At 41.5% G+C, this 22,705-nt stretch overlaps 1 protein-coding gene across 1 annotated transcript; it reads right to left on the minus strand.

Annotated features, from left to right (window-relative positions):
* Window positions 1–342: 342 nt before the first annotated feature.
* EREG (epiregulin) lies at window positions 343–20,601 on the minus strand. The gene is made up of 5 exons (XM_058722281.1): window positions 20,299–20,601; window positions 6,761–6,847; window positions 4,192–4,315; window positions 3,420–3,569; window positions 343–1,208 (listed from the first exon to the last, which is right to left on the minus strand). Exons 1-5 carry the CDS (start codon window positions 20,345–20,347, stop codon window positions 1,127–1,129), a joined length of 492 nt encoding a protein of 163 aa, XP_058578264.1. The 5' UTR covers window positions 20,348–20,601; the 3' UTR covers window positions 343–1,126.
* Between the last annotated feature and the right edge of the window lie 2,104 nt (window positions 20,602–22,705).

Consider the following 22,705-nt stretch of genomic DNA (forward strand, 5'->3'; position numbering starts at 1 on the left):
GACTACGATTTAATCTTAGAATTCTTTTTTTTTTTTTTAATTTTTCTTTTCAACGTTTTTTTTAATTTATTTTTGGGACAGAGAGAGACAGAGCATGAACGGGGGAGGGGCAGAGAGAGGGAGACACAGAGTCGGAAACAGGCTCCAGGCTCCGAGCCATCGGCCCAGAGCCTGACGCGGGGCTCGAACTCACGGACCGCGAGATCGTGACCTGGCTGAAGTCGGACGCTTAACCGACTGCGCCACCCAGGCGCCCCTAGAATTCTTAATCAAAGGCCCTATGAAAACAAATACTTTTAAAAAGAAGCCCAAATTTTGGCTTCAAGTGCGGATTTTTAAAAAAATTTTCTCATGAACATATGTTTCTCAAGAAACATCGTGAAGCTAGAAAACACCTACTATTTACATAAAAGATGGCATAAAATGAAGTTGTCAATTCCTTTAATGCAAGAAGAATCTGCAGCTGGGTGACTCGTGTCCACAGGAGTTGTGAGCTGGCAGAGGGCACTGTCCACTTGCCCTCCAGGCCAGTCACCATGGAATCAGAGCTGAGGGTAGGGACTGAAGGATACAGCCCTCCTGGGTCTACTTTGCTCCCCGCGTGTAGTGCTTAGCACATGATATAGACTCGCTTCTCCCCAATTCCCATTGCATTAGTGTTTTAACACATGACACAGTGGTGCCACGCCATACATCAAACTGTGATACAGTCAAATCAATTATCGCTCATGTGAGGAGTAGGAAAATATTCACTCGATTTGACCATATATATTTAGGCTTAACAGGAATCTGTCATTTGCTGACCCTTCCTGAGTGATGAACTGGACATCGCTCACTCCTAAGCATTGTGTAGCTGGCAAATGAGCTTTGAAGCTAAAGCATTTGGCCCAGGAAATTATTTCTTACAAAAATAGGACTTCTTTCTATATTATATATTTTGTATACATTATACATTAGCAAATAGTCTGTCAAAAATAAAACAAAAATAAAAAAACTTTTCCAAGTATATTAAAAATGCACCATTGTTGACTTAACACATGTTCCAACATAAATATTATTAATAAAATAGGAATATTAACATAATCAGGCACGCTGCGCATCCCTGCCCATAGCTGGACGGCAGCATTCAGACTTGTGGCAATGCTGGATCCCCTGACGTCACCCTTTCGTATTCCTTCTTTGGTTCTTTACTCTTTTGATTTCTGTACCTAGAAATATTCAGAAATTGAAACCGTTAGCACTGTAGTTAACAGTAAGAAGAACAAAGTAAGCTAACAAAACAAACCAACATATGGACTCAAAAGAAACATCAGCATAGTGTTTCCAAAATGACAGAAGTCAACAGATTTAGGTTGGGCAAGAGAAAAAAAAAAGGGAGAAGGGGTAGTATTCTGTGGTCAAACAATTTGGGGAGGAAATGGTGAAACACAGTTAAAGGACTCTTCAGAGGTTTTAACATGTCCTGAAAATTACAAAATTCCAGGAAAGCATGTGACCATATTTAAGCCTGGGTGTTTTATTCTCTGTCTCTCTTTCTCTTTCTCTCTCATTTCTGTTTCTTTCCTTTCCCTTCTTTCTCTCAATCTCTCCCTCTGTCTTTCCTTCCTTCTTTTTTCTTCCTTCCTTCCTTCTTTGCTTCCCTCCCTCCCTCCCTTCCCTTTCTTCTTTTTCCCTTCCCTTTCCTTCCCTCCCCTCCCTTCCTTTCTCCTTCCTTCCTTCCTTCCTTCCTTCCTTCCTTGGTTCTTTCGTTCCTTCCTTCCTTCTAGAAAACTAGTATGTGAATACCATACTACATCATTACATTCTATCCATCACATTGATACAATGTTATCACCAAAAGCAATTAGAATAACTTCTTATTATTTATCAAGCACTAATTAGTGGCTGACAATGCCCTAAGTGCTATACATTCATTACTCCTTCTATTCTCACATTCTCACATTGCCATTATCATCCTCATTTTATAGATGATGACGGTGAAGTACAAATGGGTTACATAAGGTCAAGTTCTGCCAGCTCGGATTCAGAATCTTCATTCATTCATTCGTTTGTTCAAGCTATCCTCCTAATATTTTGAGTTCATTTTCTACCTATTTTGGAGATGAGGCATGTAGCCTTGAGGAAACTGCACGTGTATGCTTAGTGGAGGAATACAATTTGAAAGCTTCTGTTTAGACACAGACACAGTTCTGCCACTTGCCAACTATATGAGCTGAGGCATGTCAAATGACCTCTCTAGGTCTCACTTCCCCAATCTTTATACAGGAAAGGATTGTAGTCAAAGATCTTTTAGGGGTATTTCAGTTTTAGTAGTGTTCAGTTCTGTGATCATAACTAATTAGGAAGGCGTTTTAATTTGATGAATACTTACAATCAATCATGGGCAAAATAAATTTAATCTTATAAAAGTAGCACACTTTCCGACCTTCACAAGTAGAAGCACATTGCTTTCAGCAAACAAACAAAATGATATCCACTCAAATCTTCACTGAAAAATTTGTACCAGCTCCAAAATAAGAAGGATTTCATGGAGACAGTTCAAGGCAGCTATTATTAACTAATTCACCCTGTTCCCAGACCCTGGTCTTAAACCCTAAAACACAACCAACAGTCTGATACGCTGTCAGTAATTTCAAAACTCATTGTATTTTTTTTTCTCAGTGATCAGCCTCCGTCAGTATAGTATTATACAACAGGGTGGGGTGTCACTGTTCTGGGAGATGGGAAAAAGTAAGCTCTTAACAACTGTCTGGAAATTCCTGTCTACAGGTCTGCCTTAAACTTTAAAATCCTAAGCCTCTAGGGTTATTAACTTACAAAGCACATGCTTTATGAAATACAAATTTTAACCCAATAATTAAATACAAATGGTTAAATATAACATTGACATCATGCCTTATGGTTTCTTTAACATGCGTGATAATAATGTTGAAAATGGTCCTGTCATTAATGTGGAAGATTTCTATCTGTATATTATAGAAGAAAGAACTGATACTCTAAGCTTGGCTTGTACAGCTTATAGAGACAATAAATAGCAGAGCTAATATTAGAGTCAAATCCATATGACCTGCCACTGAAAGTTCTTTTTTGTAAATATCATCAGTGGGGGCGCCTGAGTGGCTCAGTTGGTTAAGCGGTCGAACTTTGGCTCAGGTCATGATCTCACAGCTTGTGAGACCCACAACGGGCTCTGTGCTGACAGCCCAGAGCCTGAAGCCTGCTTCAAATTCTGTGTCTCCAACTCTCTCCGCCCCTCCCCTCCTTAGAAATAAATGTTTTAAAAAATTAAAAAAATACGTATCATCTGTGCAGAGTTTATCGTATCCCTCTAAGTAACACTTTGTCCATAGTCGTACCCTGTTAGCCTGCATTGTATAAACATAATACGGAGAAGCAGAGTGCAGAAACCACCGGCTTACCATCTGCAGAAGTAGTACATGGAACCGGCAACGATGACGAGAAACAAGAAAACGAGAATCACAGTCAAAGCGACATATTCTTTGCTCAAGGGCTGTTGGACGGTTAAAAAGAAGTGCTCGCAGCGGACCCCAGTGTAACCCACTTCACACCTACAGGAACACGGGAGAAAAAGATCGGTTATTTAAAAAAGAAATTATCATTAAGAATTCGTTTTGTAAGGAGTCGTCTCGCACTGTGATACAGGAAACCGACAAGGGTTGCTGACAGCTGTAAAGAGGAATTCAAAGACTGGCCTCAGAGCGGGGCCCACATTGATATCAGAGCTCCACACAGCTATCAGCTTAACTGTGGTGCTAAGTGACAGGCTGGCCCAGCTGCCAGGGTGGCTGACAACCCACAAGGGGGTTTGGTAAGTTTTCATAGGGTGGAGGTGCATTTTGTCTAAATCAGTTCAATCAATCCTTAAAATGGGCTGATGTAGAAGTCCAGTGGAAAGACTAAAAGCAGAACCACCTTCATGGTCTATGAGAAGGAGGCATCAAAGCCTACCCGACTCTGTACCCTGGAAATATCGGTACAATTTGAGAGCTACTGTTTCTTCCAGAACTTAAAAAAAAAAAAAACATGCTTAATAACGTTACTAATAGCACATATAACTGCATGCTAATAGTATGTATAAACTACAGCCCCTGGAAACACATCAACTTCAAACAACTTAAAAAAAAAAATAGAGTATACGTCTAAAAAACACTTTTTTTTTTTGCGTATTACCTGCAATAATTTTCACTCATGTCCACCAGGTAGATGCACTGTCCATGCAAACAGAAGCCATTCATGTCAGAGCCACACTTTGTTATTGACACTTGAGCCACACGTGGATTGTCTTCTGTCTGAACTGTGAAGGAAATGGAAAGTTGGGTATATTCTGCTGCCTTCTTCGAAGCATGAATCACCCTTCATATAGTCATTGCTGAGCTACTGTAGCAAAGCAGGGCAGGTACTAATCAGTCGAGGAGACTTTTCAGGACTAAGTCCCTCTAGTTATCACAGTTCCTAGGCCAATAAACAAACATTTGACCCCTAAGGAGAAGGACCAACAGACTAAACAAACAAAATAAGACCTAGGGATTTAATTCACAAAGGATAATCTCGAAGGATAGAAAAGGAAAGCTTACGACACACAAAAATCATTACCCTCCAAAGTTCTTCACTTAACCCGAGTGTGTCTGATGTTTTTCAAATCTCAAAATAATTCTGCAGTTCATTACTCCAAAAGCAACTGCAAACTGAAACCATTAATTAGTTCAAGAGAGCAAAGTTTTATAGTGGGTTTTCTTTATTTTATTTATTAACTAACTCACACTGTTTCCATACCCTGCCCTAACCCTAAAACACAGCCAACAGGCTGATATACTCTCAGTAGTTTCAAAACTCATTGTATTTTTTTTCCTCAGTAATCAGCTTCTGTCAATACAGTATTGTACGACAGGGTGGGGTGTGAGTGTTTTGGGGGACTGCAAAAAAGTCAAAGATCTTTTAGGAAGGCATGTTTTGGTGTATATTCCCAAATTTTTGAGGGTACCATCAAAGAAATCAACCAAAGCCTCCCCAACATCTGTAACCATGAGAACTGAACTAGACAAATTTTGACTTCCAAATGCCCGGGGCTGGGCAAACACAACAGTGAAAATAGAAGCCTTTTTAGAAATAGTGTTGCAACCTGTATGTAAAATTCATTTTAGGATTTTTAGTTACTGAAATGTGAAGGGTGCTTATGAAATAAACAATAGCATCTTGATTGTAATACTCCTGCTCAAAGAAATAAACAAGCAAACAATAACAAAAAAAGGGAGGGAGGCAGACCAAACTTCTAAAGAGTCCAGTGATGAAGGAAGAAAAGAGAACAGAAATACTAATCCAAAGGAATGCATATGTCCCAATGTTGAGAGCAGTTCTATCTACAATCGCCAAACTATGGAAACAGCCCAAGTGTCCATTGACTGATGAATGGATAAAGATGCGGCATACACACACACACACACACTGGAGTGCTACTCAGCCATAAAGAAGAATGAAATCTTGCCATTTGCAACAACGTGGACGGAGCTAGAGACTATTATGCTAAGTGAAGAACGTCAGTCAGAGAAAGACAAGTACCATATGAATTCACTCATATGTGGGATTTAAGAAACAAAACAAATGAACAAAGGGAAATAAGAGAGAGAGAGAGAGGCAAACCAAGAAACAGACTCTTTATACAGAACAAACTGATAGGAGGTAGGTGGGGGATGGGCAAAATAGGTGGTGGGGATTAAGGAGGGCACTTGTGATGAGCACTGAGTGTTATATGGAAGTATTGAATCACTATATTGTACACCTGAAACTGATCTTACACTGTATGTCCACTAGCTGAAATTTAAATAGAAACTTAAAAAAAAAAAACCCTAAATAGTGGAGGCATAACAAAAAGGAGGGTAAGAGAGAAGGTAAAATTATTGTGGGAAATACCCTGGTTCCTCAGGATAACCTTTGACTCAATATTCAGACTGAGTCCAAAGTAGAGCTCTCTTGAACCACATCCAGAGTCCTCAGGCGTCCCCGAGGAAAATAGACTATGCGTGACTTCTGTGTTCCTATGCCTATGCATAGTGTTTGGCATGTATTAAGTACTCCATAAATGTTTTCTAAATGAACGTTGTAACTGAAAGAAAGGACATCATTTGTTCCTTTTACAAAAAATAACAACAAAATATATTGATTATCTACTGTGTACCAGGTTAAATTTGCCTACTTTGCCTGGGATCTAATCTCTAGCAATGGTTTCACAGCATAGTTCTAGGGAATGGCCAAAGGGCATCTGATTTTCCTTGTCCTATCTCTTTAAGATCCACTCATTCCAGAGAACTAGATGCCCAATCCCTCTCCCACCAGTTATTCTTTTATATCATTTTTCCAGATCTAGTTCATAAATAAGGTGCTAAAAAATTATCAGTATTATTATTTAAAAGTTTATTTATTTTTGAGAGAGAGAGAGAACACAAGTGAAGGACAGACAGAGAGAGAGGGTGAGAGAGAATCCCAAGCAGGCTCAGCGCTGTCAGCACAGAGCCCGACTCAAGGTTGGATCCCATGAACCAGGCGATCATGACCTGAGCTGAAACCAAGAGTCAGACGCTCAAGTAACTGAGCCACTCAGTGCCCCCCCCCCACAATTATTTTGTTAACACAGAAGCTGTTCCTCTCCCCTTTTCTCTACACTGTCACATATTCATAGTCTTTGAGTTCATTTCTGTTAGAAATGTGTGACCGTCCGGGGCAGCACTGGCAAAGCCGGGCTCACCTAAAGCTGTACAGTTATCTTCGGATTCTCCTGGGATGCATGAAGGAATCACGGTGGTGCCGAAAACTGCTTGGAGAAGATGGCAACCTAATAACGGGGGAAACCAAATATATAAACAGTGCTTCAAAAAAAGAAAACTTGATCAGAGTTTCATGTAACCACACTACTTATAGGGTTGTTTTAATGATTTCAAGAATTTGATCCATTGAAACCATAAAAGAAACTGATTTGTAAAAACAGGAAATAATTGAAAATCAATGAGCCCCCAGCTCTCGGTCTAGGGGTAAAAACCTTGGCATGACATTCCTAATTTCAGATTTGCCCTGTTCCCAGGGTCAAAGACCTGATTTTGAAATTTGATTTCCTAGAAGCTTAGCAACAGAAATTGTAGAGACTTTCCACTATTTTGCTCCATGATGTGTTTGGAGCAATGCTCCAAGATAGAGCTTATTACACACATGCATACACACACACACACACACACACACACACACACACACAAAGGCTTAACTGACAATCAGTTTCTATTTACAGTAACAACTAAACAGAACTCTCAACCATCGATATGTTCCTTTGTTGATTTAAGTGCCCAGCTTACTGTTTGCATTGTATTATGCACAAAAGTAGATTTTAATTAATAAAATGTAATTTAAGTAAAGTCAGAATATATCTTATCTAACGTGGGAGCAAACAAACACGCTAGATGAAGCACTGAGCCCTAGAATCCAGTTTCTGTCAGCCCAGTAAAAGTTTGAACAAGGCATTTCATCGTGTGTCCCCACTTGATAGGCCAATGTTGGAAAACAGGCTCCGGAATGACTTAAGTAGTTTCTGAATTCCATAGAAAGTGTAAGAAGAGTCCTTTCCATTGCACAGATGTTTACTGAAGAGGGTTTAGCTGCTTCTGTTCAGGAGTCAGGCATTTGCACTTCACCCGTCTTTCTAGGCTAGACAAGTAACTTATACAATAAATACTAATGGTAGTGATGCAGTTGTGGATAGCAGTTAACATTTCTTGAGCATGTACTATATGCAGGCGTGGCTCTTGTCCTCTTTATCTATATTATCTCATTTAATCCACCCAGTGACTCTTTGAAGAAGCTACTACTGTTATCCCCACAAAGCATATGATAAAACTGAGACTTAAGGAGTTTAAGTAACTTTCCCAAGGGTACATAGCAATGTTGTTAATGGGCCACATTATAGAACCTGGAAAGGGGCAATAATACAGACATCACACAGACAAACCAGGGTAAATATGATTGAAGCAGAGTATTTTAATGCTATAGGGAGGCAACCAAGTGTGATGGAAAGGCAATCCTGGGGGAAAACTTGGGTTATGTGATTTTGGACAAATTAATTAGTTTCTCTGGCTCTAGATTTCCCCCACCTTACAGAGTTTGGGGGCGAATTAAATTAAATGATCTTTTTCCAAAATGCCTAACACACCAGAGACTCCCACAAACGTCCCAGGATACTCAGGGTCTAGCCTCTAGTTTTAGCAGTATGTGTGCGTAGTGCCCTCTCCTGGTCTATAACAAGATTACAAATCTCTTTGTAATTTGATATTTTAAAGTATGATTTAATCCAAGTAATAAAAGATTTTATCTTATTTTTTTTTCTTGATCAGAGGAGACATGGATATGTTAAACATACTGCATATTATTGCTAAAAACTACATTACACATCTGCATCATAGCTTCTAATTTCATAAGTTTCAAACTTGACCCTTAGAACAATCCTATGAAGTAGTTAGTAGCCGCCCCCCCCCCAAATTTAACATCAGGGAAGTTAAATTAAATGTCTTGTCCAAGACCGATTACATAGTGAGCATAGAAAATAAGAGCTGGAATCTATGTTTGGACAGCAAGTCTCATAATCTTCCAATGATCTGACAATGCCTTTTTTGAAAAGTTTAGAACTATCTCCTTCCCACCTCATATTTCTCCTACAATATAAATAACTGCTTCAGTTGCTCATAAAGGAAAATAAATCATCTTTCTTAAATAACAAAAAAATCCTAAAGTCTGGATTTCATTGTCATTTGAACAGAGATAGAAAAAGATAATTTGTTCCACACAGATTTTTTTTTAATATTTATTTTTGGGAGAGAGAGAGAGAGAGAGAGAATGCACTTGCGAGGGAGGAGCAGACAGAGAGGGGGACAGAGGATCCAAATGGGCTCTGTGCTGAGGGGCTGGAACTCAGGATCCCTGAGATCATGACCTGAGCTGAAGTCAGACGTTTAACCGACTGAACCACCCAGGTGCCCCTCTCTCTATATCTTTTTATGAAGAATGAGCCATCATCCAGGCCAGCTTTGTTCCACTTCTCATTATAATTTGGCCATGCATTTTCCTATGGCAGAATTAAACCCTTTAACTTATACAGTCCGCTCAACACAAACAGGAGCTCTAGCCGTGTGTTTTTACATTCTTGGTGCCGGTCTTCCCCCATGCTTCTTCATCTGAGGAAGGCTTTGGAGAAAACGTTACCAGTGCTCCTACCAAGAATTTCGCCCGTCAGCCCCGTCCACTGTGCAAACACACATTTGAAGCTCATTTCTCTATCCTTTGTGGAAATCAGAAACTAGCCTTTCCTGTTTGGATCTGCCTACACCTGCAATCTGCAACTATTAGAGAATTCAGCTAATTGTTTTGGGGTGTTGCTTCTTAGTCTTTTTTTTTTTAAAGGTTTTTAGTAGTTGTTAGTTTTTCCACTGTTGGAAACTTTGTTCCACCTGGTCAGGCCACAGGTGACTTATTTGTCTTTGTGAATTAAAGAATGTTCAGTGCAGGGCGTGTCTCCACAAAAACTGGGCTCTGGTAACCTGTGACGCTCCCTTGGACATAGTCCATCGCTTGGGATGGTTTCTGCGAGACTAGCTCTCGCTGCATGAATTGAACATCCGGGTCTTTTACAGATGAACTGGTAAATAATTTTAAATGCTTTCCTCAAATGAAAGACTGCAGCTCCATCATGGATGTACATAGCCAATAAAATAGCAAAATTGGTTCTAAAGCTGTGTCCCTCTGCATAGCTCTGTTTCTTTAAAAGAATGATTCTCGAGCTTCTGTCAAGTTCGTCTCTGCTCCAGGCCCTTGCAAACTCAAGTAGAGTAGGTGGAGGTGATCAAAATATTTAAAAAGGGAACCCATGGAGAATTCTGATATCCACCACCTTGTCACCCTTAGGAAACACTACTCATTACTTTAAAGTCAGACAGGGAAGGAATAGACGCTAAAGTCATATACATACATTTCCTTAATCTTACAGGTTTATTCCCTGCCTTTAGTGTTATTTGAACAATGATGGTCTATGATTCTATTGCAAATATTGTATTTGAGTTTTTGATTCTTGACCATGGGTCTCTGCTAAGAAAATATTTCACTAGGATATTAAGGATTTTGGATAGTGTCAGTGTGTCCAGAAAGCAGATCTGGTGACAAGCCGTACGTCGGTAACTGAAGTATAGAGGAACTGCGTGCAAGGTGGGATGGGGCAGACGATCTGTAAACTCAAAACGGGCTCTTGGCACTCTGTTTCAAGAAATGCAATAAAAGTCAAATTTCCATCAGAGGCTATGATTTCTGTCAAATTTCCCAAATGAGTTTTAGGAATTTGATGCACACCTGCTCCTCTCTGTACCTTCACCTTTCAGAGATTGTGTTTCAATGAAATCTCGAAGGTGCCAGCAGGAAGTGGTGTAGGTGATTCACAGGATACAAATCACCTCTACTCGGTGAGTCAGGGCCGAGCCCACATCCTTACACAATATTGGGGCACCGTGCGTGGGAGAAGAAGTTTGAGGATCATTATCTGAATGGGGGTAGCACGAAATGCCATGGGCCCTGAGGCGCTAAGAAGTGCTTGCCCAACAGTCAGGACGAACGCCAGATGTAGAAAATGTCTTTCTTATTGCATGGGGTTTCCTTCACCTTGCTTCCTTACGGCTACACCGAGGGGCTCAATTAGAAGGAGGCTGGGGTTTGGGGATTGGCTGACCAAGCCGATACTGCAAAGTCAAGGGCAATTCTCCAGGAGAAAATGGCTTTCCTGAATAGCAATGAAGCAAAGAAAAATGACCCCAAATAAAATGAGGCAGGTTACAGAATGAAAGAAATCATCTTATTTTCCCAATTTAACCTTTCAGAATATTTAGACCAGAACGGTAAACTCATAATGAATCATGATATTTGCCCATCCCAAGCAGGTATCAAAATCCGCTTTGTTCACGCTTTTGGTGTGATCACGTGCCTACCCTGCTCACGGACTGTTAGTTTTCTACCTTCTTCCATGGCAGTCTATAATTTTAGAATTTGTCTGTAACATAGTAGGCTTGTTAGGTCTTGTATAATTTCAAAGAGTGAATATGCTTTCACCATTTCCAGATGCCTTGTTGTTTAAAATTAAAATTTACTATTAGATAAGGTGTGGCTTCACCTTGGCTAAAATAACTATAAACTCTTTATCACGTCAGATCCCAAAAAGAACTCTGTCAGTATTTTTGAACATAGTCTCCTTCCCAGAGAACTACATGAAAAGAGAGAGAGACAGAGAGAATATAAACCTTGCCTTTTTCCAGAAATCATTCTCTTCCTACAGCTTTTCAGTGCTAACCTCATAACTAAGCTTCATTAAAAAATAAAAGTAGGGGTGCCTGGGTGGCTCAATCGGTGGGGCGTCCGACTCCAGCTCAGGTCATGATCTCGCCATTCATGAGTTCGAACCCTGCATTGGGCTCTGTGCTGACAGCTCAGAGCCTGGAGCCTGCTTCAGATCTGTGTCTCCCTCTCTCTCTGCCCCTCCCCTGCTCTCACTCTGTCTATCTTTCTCAAAAATAAATAAACATAAAAAAATAATAAATGTAAAAACCAACTATAACTGTTCAAATAAACAGGATGAAACCAGAAGTTGATATATAATAACAAGTTACAAATAAGTATTTTTTTAAGTTTATTTATGAGAGAGAGAGAGAGAGGAGGGGAGAAAGGGGGAGAGAGAAAGAATCCTAAGTAGGCTCCATGCTGTCAGCACAGAGCTCAATGTGGGGTTCAGTGTCATGAACTGTGAGATCATGACCGGAGCCGAAACCAAGAGTCAGGAACTGAACGGACTGAGCCACCCAGGTGCCCCAAATTAGTATCTCTTTTAATTTTGAGTCTTAAAAGGTCGCCATAGGATCTTCCTTGCCAAACGGCAAGAAAAGATTTATTAGGCCATGCTTTTTAATTCATAGGCATGAAATAACACTCTTCAATTCTAGTAGTAATTCCTAAATCATACTTCAATGTACTCATATATTTTAGTCATCATACAATACCGTACTTAAAGCTATTCAATTGAGAAGCAGTGAGTTAAAATGTGAAGGTATAGTTTACTTCACCCTAAAAATGGATTTAAAGATGAATATCTTATTCACAATGGAAGTATTCTCATAATGCAGGAGAATGCATATCAACTCTTGTGGAAAAGGTACAATTTATACTAACCTGGGTGTTTGGAATTTTTTGTGAAGAGCTCTAAATGTGGGACTTGCATTCCTTAAAAGCCAAAGTTTCATCTCTAGAGTGTTTCAAATCTCCTATTGAAACTATTTTTTTTTCTTTAAGTTGTTACATGGGAAGTATTTTTATGACCCTGTCTGCCTCTACTCCCTTTCATCTTACTTCTCACACCTATCCCTACTGATCCAATTCAGAAATTTAAATTACTATCACATTACTGTCTCAGAAGAAAGATCTCGGAAAGCAACAGCAGTCTGTACTGTAACTGTTCGCCATGAGCCTTCTTTTCATTACGGCCATATTATGGCCTGAAGCTTTGGATGCTTAATGGTGTTTTTAGAAGCACGTTGGCTATCATATCATTCATTCTTTATAGATGCCTACTGCCAAAAATGAATTTGCCAATAAACAGAGTTTTAATAAGTGACCATCAAGAAAGAAAGGAGAGAACAAATACATAAAAGGTAACTTTTAAAGCCTCAAAGTTAATTATACTTCATTCACAGGAACTGTGTCATGTAAGCAGCACATAGAAGCTGCTAAGAAATTTTATTTTGTGAAAATACATGTTTTTTTTGGTTAACTTGGGGGACTTCAACTTCAGTGAAAAGCCCATTTGCATCAGTAGTGTGATAGGAAGGTGGAAAGGGCTTAGTTATACTCTATAAATGGAAAAGCAGGGGGTAGCTTACTTTAGTAACCATATATGTCAAATTCCATAAATATTGAGATTTTTCTCTATGCAAGGGATTGGACAAAATGCTGACAGGAAAATGAATGCAAAAGACATAGTTTCTGTCCTCAACAGAGTTAATAGGCTAGAGACCTGGTGGGGAGCAGCAAGGAGAGAAGTGAGAGGTGATGCCAAGTTCCTGAAAATACCAAGGATGGTGATGCCATGAAAAGAGTAGAAAACATAGGCAGGGCAACAGTTTGTGGTGGCATTTGTAGCTAGGAGACACGAAGGGGAGACAGAATGAATACAGGAATTTGAGATCGTATTTCATATATTACCTGTTTTTATTTATGAGGCATTTGGGAATACAGTTCTTTTTTTAAAGTTTGTTTATTTATTTTGAAAGAGAGAGAGAGAGAGAGAGAGAGAGAGAATCCAAGCTGGCTCCACACTGTCAGCACAGAGCCCAAACCCATGAATCACAAGATCATGACCTGAGCCAAAGAGAGTCTGATACTCAACTGACTGAGCCACCCATGTGCCCTGGGAATATAGTTCTTAGATAAAAGAATAAGAATGGATTTGTGGAGTCTATTTGAAAGTCATATGTGGAAATACAACCTTTAAAGGCATAGGAGTGATTCAGACGTTCCAAGGTAAATCACATGGAATGGAAAATAATAGCACTTTGGGAAATGGGTGATGAGGAATGGATAGAAATGGCCAAGAAAACTGGAGAAAAAAAATAAGTTCAGTGTTGTGGGATCCAAGAGAGCACTGGGTTTTAAAAGGAGGCATGGGGTGGTCAGCAACACAGTGATTGTAGAAAGTCATTCATTATGATGAATGGCTCCATCGTAAATAAGATTCACCTTTATTCAAGGCAACTGGTGCTAAATCAGCAATAAAAATTGCTAACTTGATTTTTTTTTTTAAACACTAGCATTGATTTTGTATTTGCATCTACCATTAATATTAATTTTACTTGTCTTGGCAACTCGAGCACTAATTCAAACTGTGAATTATGAGTGGCAATGTATTATAGCAATGGAAAATACATTAAGCTTGTGGTTCTCAACCTGGAGTAATATTGTCACCTGGGGAACATTTGGCAATGTCTGGAGACATTGTTGTCACAACTGCATAGGTGCTACTGACATCTAGTGGGTAGAGACCAGAGTTGCTGCTCAACTCCCTGCAATGCACAGGAGAGCCCACAACAAAGAATTATCTAGTCCATAATGTAAATAGAGCCAAGGCTGAAAAAAAAACCCTGCACTAGACCTGTTAGGTATGGAGTCCACCTCTAGCTCATAATACTTTTATCCCACTGTAGCTCCTGCAACTGAGTTTCCTTATCTCTGAAAACAGAGACCTAAGGAGTGGAGTGGACTGGGGAGGGGGTGGGGGGAGATGGAACTTTTAGATTACTCTAAGGTTCCTTTCATTTCTAAAACAATACTTCTCTTTCTCTAACTATCCATCATCCAGTCATATACTGCTCAGTCCCTCTCTCTTGTTCTCTCTCTCTCTCTCTCTCTCTCTCTCTCTCTCACACACACACACACACACACACACACAGTGCAGATATACTTAAATTTTATTAGGTATACCGTCAGTGAACACAGACTATATTAAGTGTTAGAAATGAGAAAAGTAGGGAAGAAAAAATACTAAACTTTATTATTAAACACATTGAATTTTCAAAAACTATTGCATAGTCTCCAAATATTTTGCTTCTCAGACACATTTTCAAAAGACAGCTTTGAGTTTGACACATAGTGATGAGAACTTTGAATAAAGTACCATCCTAACTGTCCATCCAACAAACCTATACTGAGTGTTGAAAATAAGTCAGTCATGAAGTGGATAGTCAAAGAGGAACATGGTACCAGTAAGGCGACTTGGGGCTGACACAGACTTACAATGGGACTTGGAAAGGGCAGGACCCAGGATGGGTGTGGTGCAAAGGAGACAGAGGTAGGTTGCACATTTATTTTGGAGTGGTGGGAGGAAGGAGGAGGGGGGTAACTGAGAAGGTTTGATACTTCTCTTCAGTCTTTTTTTTTTAAGTTTATTTATTTATTTTGCGAGAGAAAAAGAGAATATGAGCGAGGGAGGGACAGAGAGAGGAGGAGAGAGAGAATTCCAAGCAGACTCCTTGCCACCAGCATGGAGCCCGACATGGCACATGAACCATGAGATCACAACCTGAGTCCAAATCAAGAGCTGGAGGCTTAACGGACTGAGCTGCCCAGGTGCCCCACTTCTCTTCAGTCTTAAAAGGTGAGGAAAGCTTTCGCCAAAAGGGAAGTGTGAGCTGGGGCACAGTAGAGGGCACAGCATATTCAAGCATGGAACCTTACACACTGGGTTACTCACTTCTTTTTAAGTCTGTTTTCTCACTTGAAAACTGGGAATATTAATACATTTCCCAGCCTAAAGGGAGTTATTGTAAGGATGCAACGAGGCTTTTTCTAAGAAAGCACTTGATGATGGTGATAATGGTGATAACAGCTCTAATTTTAAAAGTGCTTTTTATTATTTTATAATATCATCAGAGTAATTAGATTTGTATACAATTACCTGACAACATAGCTGCTATGATCTCCATTTTACAGATGAGAAAACTGAGGCTCAGAGAGGAATAAATCTTTCTGAAAGTATGAAATAAAGGAACAGGGGTATGGAAACTGTCTTCCATACACAATGTCTCTTGACTCAAAACTATAATGTTTGACATATGTAAACATGTGTGTGTTTATATATAAGTATGAGAGGGGGGCTTTTTCCCCTTCCTTGGGGGAAAGTTATATTTATATTCAGGATATATATATATATATATATATATACACACACACACGTATATATATGTGTGTGTATACCTATGTATATATATATCATAGATATATAATATATATAACATATATATATCTGATATATATATATGATATATATATTATATATCTATGATATATATATATCAGAATATAACTCAGTTATATTCAGGAGGAATTATATTTAACTCACTTTCATGCCTCAAATTTAAAATTCAGGATTTTGGGGCACCTGGGTGGCTCAGTCGGTTGAGTGTCTGACTTGGGCTCAGGTCACGATCTCGCAGTCTGTGAGTTGGAGCCCCGCGTCGGGCTCTATGCTGACAGCTTGGAGTCTGGAGCCTGCTTCATTCGGATTCTGTGTCTCCCTCTCTCTCTCTGCCCCTCCCCCACTCATGCTCTGTCTCTCTCTCTCTCTCTCTCTCTCTCTCTCTCTCTCTCTGTCAAAAATAAATAAACATAAATTTTTTTTTTAATTCAGGATTTTGACCTAAAAAATTAAGGGTTAACATTTTTTTTCATGACAACTGTCAAAGCATCTTGCATATTGTAAATAGTAGCCTGGTTAACGAAATCATGACTTTAAACTAGAATGTCACTGAATCTTCATTGGCCCTATCATTAGACACCCAATTTTACATAAACCGTATCACCAGAGGACACGGAGTCTGTTACGTTACTTCATTTTTTGCAAAGGTTCCAGAATTGCCATGCCAAGGTGATGGCTGCGAGGATCATTCTCCCTACGAATCCCTCCTATTACAGCTTTGGGGAATCTTCCCATTCTTGTCCAAAGCAATGGTCCCCACGGCAGTTGCAGCCATATTACTTAGACAATTTGCGTAGGCCAATACCCAGAGCGAAGACTGACAGGTGTGGAAACCACACCTTCACTTCCAGTCTCTGTGAAGGGGATTTCTTACATGTCATTTGCATCTCTCAGCTTAACATGAACTAGGAAATGGAAGATTCTTGGGCAAAAAATGGACAGAAGGCATTCAAGTTCATTTTTTTTCCAAAACAACTTGGTGCGTATTGTACTTTTTTCTTCCAAGGAAGTATGTTTATTTTCTCACTGTTGGCAGAGATGGGCCATAGATTAGATTAGATTCTATCTTAGTTCCTTATTGGTATTATGTTAAATTCACTATAATATAAAAAGATACCGGGAATGAAAAAAGGCATAAGTAGGGGCGCCTGGGTGGCGCAGTCGGTTAAGCGTCCGACTTCAGCCAGGTCACGATCTCGCAGTCCGTGAGTTCGAGCCCCGCGTCAGGCTCTGGGCTGATGGCTCGGAGCCTGGAGCCTGTTTCCGATTCTGTGTCTCCCTCTCTCTCTGCCCCTCCCCCGTTCATGCTCTGTCTCTCTCTGTCCCAAAAATAAATAAAAAACGTTGAAAAAAAAAATTAAAAAAAAAAAAAGGCATAAGTACCCTTCTCCTTACCTATACGTCTAGGTACATGCAGAAATAAGGCCTCAGTTGATTGGTATAATGACTCCTTGGGAATAAAAGTCATTTCCTAGAAATTGCGTTCATTAAAAATGCTGAATGTAGAGGTAAGTAAAAATTCAACATATTTTAGCACCGCTTAAGAAAACAGTGACATGTTTTCTGGGCTTGATTTTGAGTGACACCTTACAGATAACCATCTTTGTACATATGCTTGTCCCGATAACGGATTCTAAGCCTTGGGGCAGCCTCCAGACTACTCTGAAACATCTTTATTAGAACCTGTGATTTTTATTATGCTCCTGATGATCCTGAGACCCTCTGGCTCCTCCCACATCGCTCCCAAAAGACCATGCCATTGACTATCATCTCTAAGTCCTTGTAAGGTATTTGACTTCACTTAGGGTTAGTCTCTTCATTTGTCACAGGGCTAATCACACCTACCTCACAGAGTGATTTTAAGGAATAAATGAGATGATTGTGCATGAAGCACTCAACACGCAACGTGGTTAGCTCACAGGTAGCATTTGGTAACTGTACGTATCTTTCCCAACTCCCGGATTTGGGCCCCGGTGCTGAACCACACACCCCAATTACCCAAATTGTTTATATGGTAAGATGATGGAGGAAGGCAGACAGGTGATGCCAATACTCAGGCAGTTCATAAACTCTCAGGGTCAACAGGAAAGATCTGAGATTAGCCAATGTCTCACTGAGACGTGTGCTGCTTATATTTTCAGGAAAGAATGCTTATTCTGCTCAATTCTGTGGTTGTGCAATGAAGTAGGACTAAACTATCTTAGAGATGGCATTCGGGAACATGCTCAAAAGCGCATCTGGGTATCAGTGAAAATGCTGGATTTTAGATTAAGAGCCTTTCTAAACATTAGCTGCAGAACTCAAGATAAAAATTTCTCCTCGTTGTTCTGGGCCAATCACAAGATTAGAGAAATGATAGTTCAGCTCTAAAACGGCAGATTACTTATAAATGTGTTATCTAGTTTGGGGAATCTCAACCATGTACTTAGTATTCAGTAAGCTAAAAGTGCTGGCAAATCCAGGTGTGCCCTTCCTCAGTTGAGCCCTGCTTTTCTACAGGAACTTGGGTCACACGTTCCCAGTGTATAAAGCAAGAACATCAATATCAAATATTTATAAAATTTAAAAGTAACCAATTGATTGTATGAATGTGTAGCAGTTTAAATCTGCACGTGTTGGAGGCAGAGGATGAAGCCGAAGGCATCTATATTTTTTCCACAGTCATACACATACTTTCCACCAAGAAAAGCAGGAACAAAATATTTGCCGAAGTCTGAACTAATCTTTGGAAGAACAGACATTTGGGAAAAGTACTTCTAGGTAATCTTTCATTGGGGGTGGGAGTCAATTTCAAAAATACCAGGTGGCCTTGTCTTTTGTTACATATGCTTTAGAATAAGACTATCGGACTTGCATACCTGATTAGAGTATAGAGATATGACCGAGAACTTCAAACAGGAACTTTCCTAGTGGCAGAGAAATGTCTAAACAAACTGGGAAAACAGAAACTGACCTAGCTCATTTGGAAATGGGCTTGGCGGCTGATGAAATAGGTGAACTATAATTAAGTAATTCAATAAAGGAGTTAAACACTTTCATGACAACAAAAACACACACAACACACTCTCTAGGTGGGTAGTCACCAGGTTATTCATAGGCTCTTGCTGTCTCAAACTAGAATATTCAATGAGTGGCCCAGAACAGACACTTGCATTGTTCCCCAGGCAGCCCTACAGGTGGAAAGAAAAAAAAGCACGGAGCCTTTCTGACCTCTAGGTTCATTTCTAGCTCTAGGAAGACAGTCCCCTTTCCAACTGTATTTTTTTCACGGACCCTTCAAAGCAAAGATAGCCAAGCCAAATCATTTACTGAGAATCTTCTAGCAAATCACTCTTAGCACAGTTTTGGCAGAAACCACAGACCCAGTTTCTACTTCAGTTCCTAAACTTGTACAAGTAACTTCCAACTATGCATAGTATGCATGTCATTAGGTCTCCCAAGCCCTGAGATAAGGCGTGTCGAAATAATAATTTAACTGTCACATCCTGCATAGGTAGAGTTAATTTGTTAGGGGAATTTGCCCCATTGCAACCCCAGAAGGAATGTGTGGCTGGCAACTTTTATTTCCTTATTAAGGTTTTCCTATACACCTCCAAATCCCTCTTGAAATTTAAGGAATTAGAGAGAAATGATATCTTTTTTTTCAAACCAGAAAGTTTACAAAGGATCCCCTTCTCCCCCTCCCTCCCCCCCCCTCCATCCGCAAGAACTAAATCATCTCAAATAGACAGGCATCCAACTCATCAATTTCAGGCTATGGGGTGCAATAAACAGCAAGAGAAAATTGCCTGACCGGTCTCCCGCGGTGCAGGCTGGGGGGCGGCGGGGATCGGAAGCCTCGGGCTTGGGGGTCCAAGGGCTGGAAACAGCTCCAGGACCCGCCCATGTCCCTCCAGCTTCTCGGACGCCAGACCACGTTTTAATTCCGTGACGTCTGGAGCTCCAGCAAAGCTGCCACCTGCGTGCACCAGCGCCCCCGTGAACAACCAGACACGACGGAGAAAACCGAGGGCGAGACCGGAGGAAAAGCGCTTCTCTCCAAAAGGTCTCTTTTGCCCGGGTCCGTCTCTACTCCCGCCCTTTGCCCCGGTCCCCACCCGCCCCCCTCCAACAAGAAAGAACAGAACTTGAAATGTTAACAGTGCTTTCCCGGCCTCTGGATTTCCAGAACTGGCAACGTTTCTAAAGAAAGAAACAAAAACTTTGCAACGTCGTCTGTGGCCTGTTAGGGAGCTGCATTAATTCAGGCATAACATTTGTGGCGATGGTTAATTCATCTATGAAAGGCATTTTTAACACCGATCCCCCCCTTTCCCATCCCACCCCACTCGGTCCCCGGCTTGAGGACAAGACGGACTCGCGGAATCTCAGACGTCATTTTAAACGGGGTGCACTTCACCCTGGGGGGGAGGGGGAGAGCTCCCGGCTTCAGCGAGCCCCGCGGAGGGGAGGCGCGGGCGGGGTCTTACCCAGGCACAGCAGCAGCGCGGGGACGCTGCCCGCGCGTCGCGCCTCCATTGTCCTTCCCTCCGGGAGCAGGGAGCGGCGGCGCGGGCGCTCGGGCCGGCAGCGGGCGGCGGCGCGGGGAGAGCGCGGGGCTGCGGCTGGAGCGCGTCGGGGAGCCCGGAGCGGTCGCCCGCCACGGCCGCGTCCCTCTGCCACCCGGTCTGTCCGGCAAGTGAGCTCAACCGGCCGGCGCTGCCACCTTTATAGTTGTGGGGAGGGCCCTCGGGCCGGAGGACACACTAGCGGGGTGAGGTAGAAAGAGTCCAGAGTTTCATAACAGGTCCGGGGGAGGAGCGGCCGGAGACTGTCCGGATGTCATCCTGTCATCCTCCCTTTCTGAGCACCTGAGAGTGCTTGAGGAATTTAAAAAAAAAAAAAAAAAAAAAAAAAAGCCCTTCTGATTAGCCGGGGACTACTCCCCAAACTTTTCCATCCCCATCTCCGACCTCTGCGGGAGGAGGTGGGGAGCGTGGACCAGATGGATCGGTTTGCTCGGTGGGGTCACCTGCCCAGGAGCGGGTGGTGTTAGCCGCTTGGGTGACAGGCCTAACTTGAATCAAAGTCAGTCTTCCAGCCAGGGCTGGCGTTGGTCCAGCGTGCGCTTTTGGAGAGCCGCGCGTGCCAGTGAGTGACTTGTGGTCATCCTTGAGGTTTGTCAGTGGCTCAAGAGTCCTCCTGGCCTGTATTCGCCACTGCCCGGAAGCGCCTTTCGTGTCCCCACTCTCCTTCCCTGCAGCTCCGCTTCCAGCGTGGTGCCGGCATTTTCAGCTTCCAAGTCTAGTCATGAACAGAAACCCTAAATTATCCGATCTCTGTCCAGTTTGCTGTCCATCAGGCTGCCGCTTTTGATTTTGCTTCAGCAGATTGTGCCTTACTCCTCTCACTTCCCTCTACAAACTCTTTGCGTGACGCCACAGACCTGCCGCAGTGTGGACCAAACCAGTCTTTTCAAACTCGGCTTCCCGCTGGTATACCAGACGAATTGTCTCAGCTCTGCTGGGCTGCAAAACTCTCCTCCTGCCTCTGCTGATGGGGTCACAGTTTGGGGCAATGACGGCCTTTTACTGGAGCTGGCCAAGTCCTTCTCGTCTTGCTGTTTCTCCAGAAGGGCCTGGACTTCTTGCGCCTCGGGGGATCTCTTTCCGCTCTGATCTCTTATAGCTTGTATTGTTTTTCTTCCCCCGGAGGTTCATAGAATTCTAGATCTCATACTTCACACGTGGTGAAACTACTTCGTGTTGGGTTTTTGGTTTGTTTTCTTGTTTGTGAGTCTTATGTTTAGATCTGTATGAATACATAAATTGTCTTACTTTTCCTTGTATTTCCCCGTAGGGCACAAGAAGTGAGTCAGTTTAGCGGTGATGAAAACATATTTGAATAGAAAATGGAATCTGCTGGATGGTGAGAGCCCCTTACCTTTCTACGTTTTGTTTTCTTGTTGTTCCTTTCCTTTTTTGTTTTGTTTGTTTGTTTGTTTTGACTTTTTTCTTCCTCACCCCAAGGGGTGGCTGGTAAGGTCCAGAACTCTCCTGTTGGCAACAACTACTTCGTCCTCCAGGAATGAAGCTCACGGGTCTTGCATTTAGGCTGTCTGCATGTGAATCCCTGGACAAGTTCTTTAATCTCCCTCAGTTTCCTCATATGTAAAACAAGGATAATAATAGTATCTAACTCATAGGAAGATAATGAAAGTGCTTCCCACAGTGCCTAGCACAGAGTTCACATGTGTTAAAAATACTTATGATTGCACGTAAATACTGATGCATAGGATGATAGTACTTGGACAGTATTCATGACTTAAATGAATTAATGAACAGTAGGATAGAGATAGGATTTGGGGTTCCTAAGTCTAGCTTCTGAATCTACCAAGAAACGAGCAGTAAGTGACCTCTCACTTAACTGGTCTTTGGTGAAAGAACTCGTGGAACCAAGAAAGATGATCCTGGCAATGCGTTAGTTTTATGGAGCGTTGAGAGTGATCCCAAGTTCGGTAAATTAGAATTTGGAAAAGGGACCACTGGCTACATAATGCCTTTTCAAGTTTTCCACCTGGTCTCTGGGAAAGAAATAGCTCTAATGCCTAAAAAACTAGAGCAAAACTTGAAAGAATGGGGTGTCACCTGGAAATGTTTCCTTATTCTGCACACAGATGCTGTCAGATACTTGCAAGGAGTGACAGGAAGAGGAATTTTATTAGTCCTGATTAATGTCCTGTTTCATCAAATACAGTGTTGCGCTTTGTGCTCAAAAGAAGGATGGGGTGGGAACGCGTTGGGGAGAATGGGGTCATGCTGCAACAGTCAACTCTGTGGCATTGACACGTGGGGAGGAATTTTTTCACTTTGTAGCTGATGCCTTGCACGCATGAGA

Source organism: Neofelis nebulosa, chromosome 3 (genome assembly GCF_028018385.1).
Source record: "Neofelis nebulosa isolate mNeoNeb1 chromosome 3, mNeoNeb1.pri, whole genome shotgun sequence".
NCBI classification, from domain to species: Eukaryota; Metazoa; Chordata; class Mammalia; order Carnivora; family Felidae; genus Neofelis; species Neofelis nebulosa.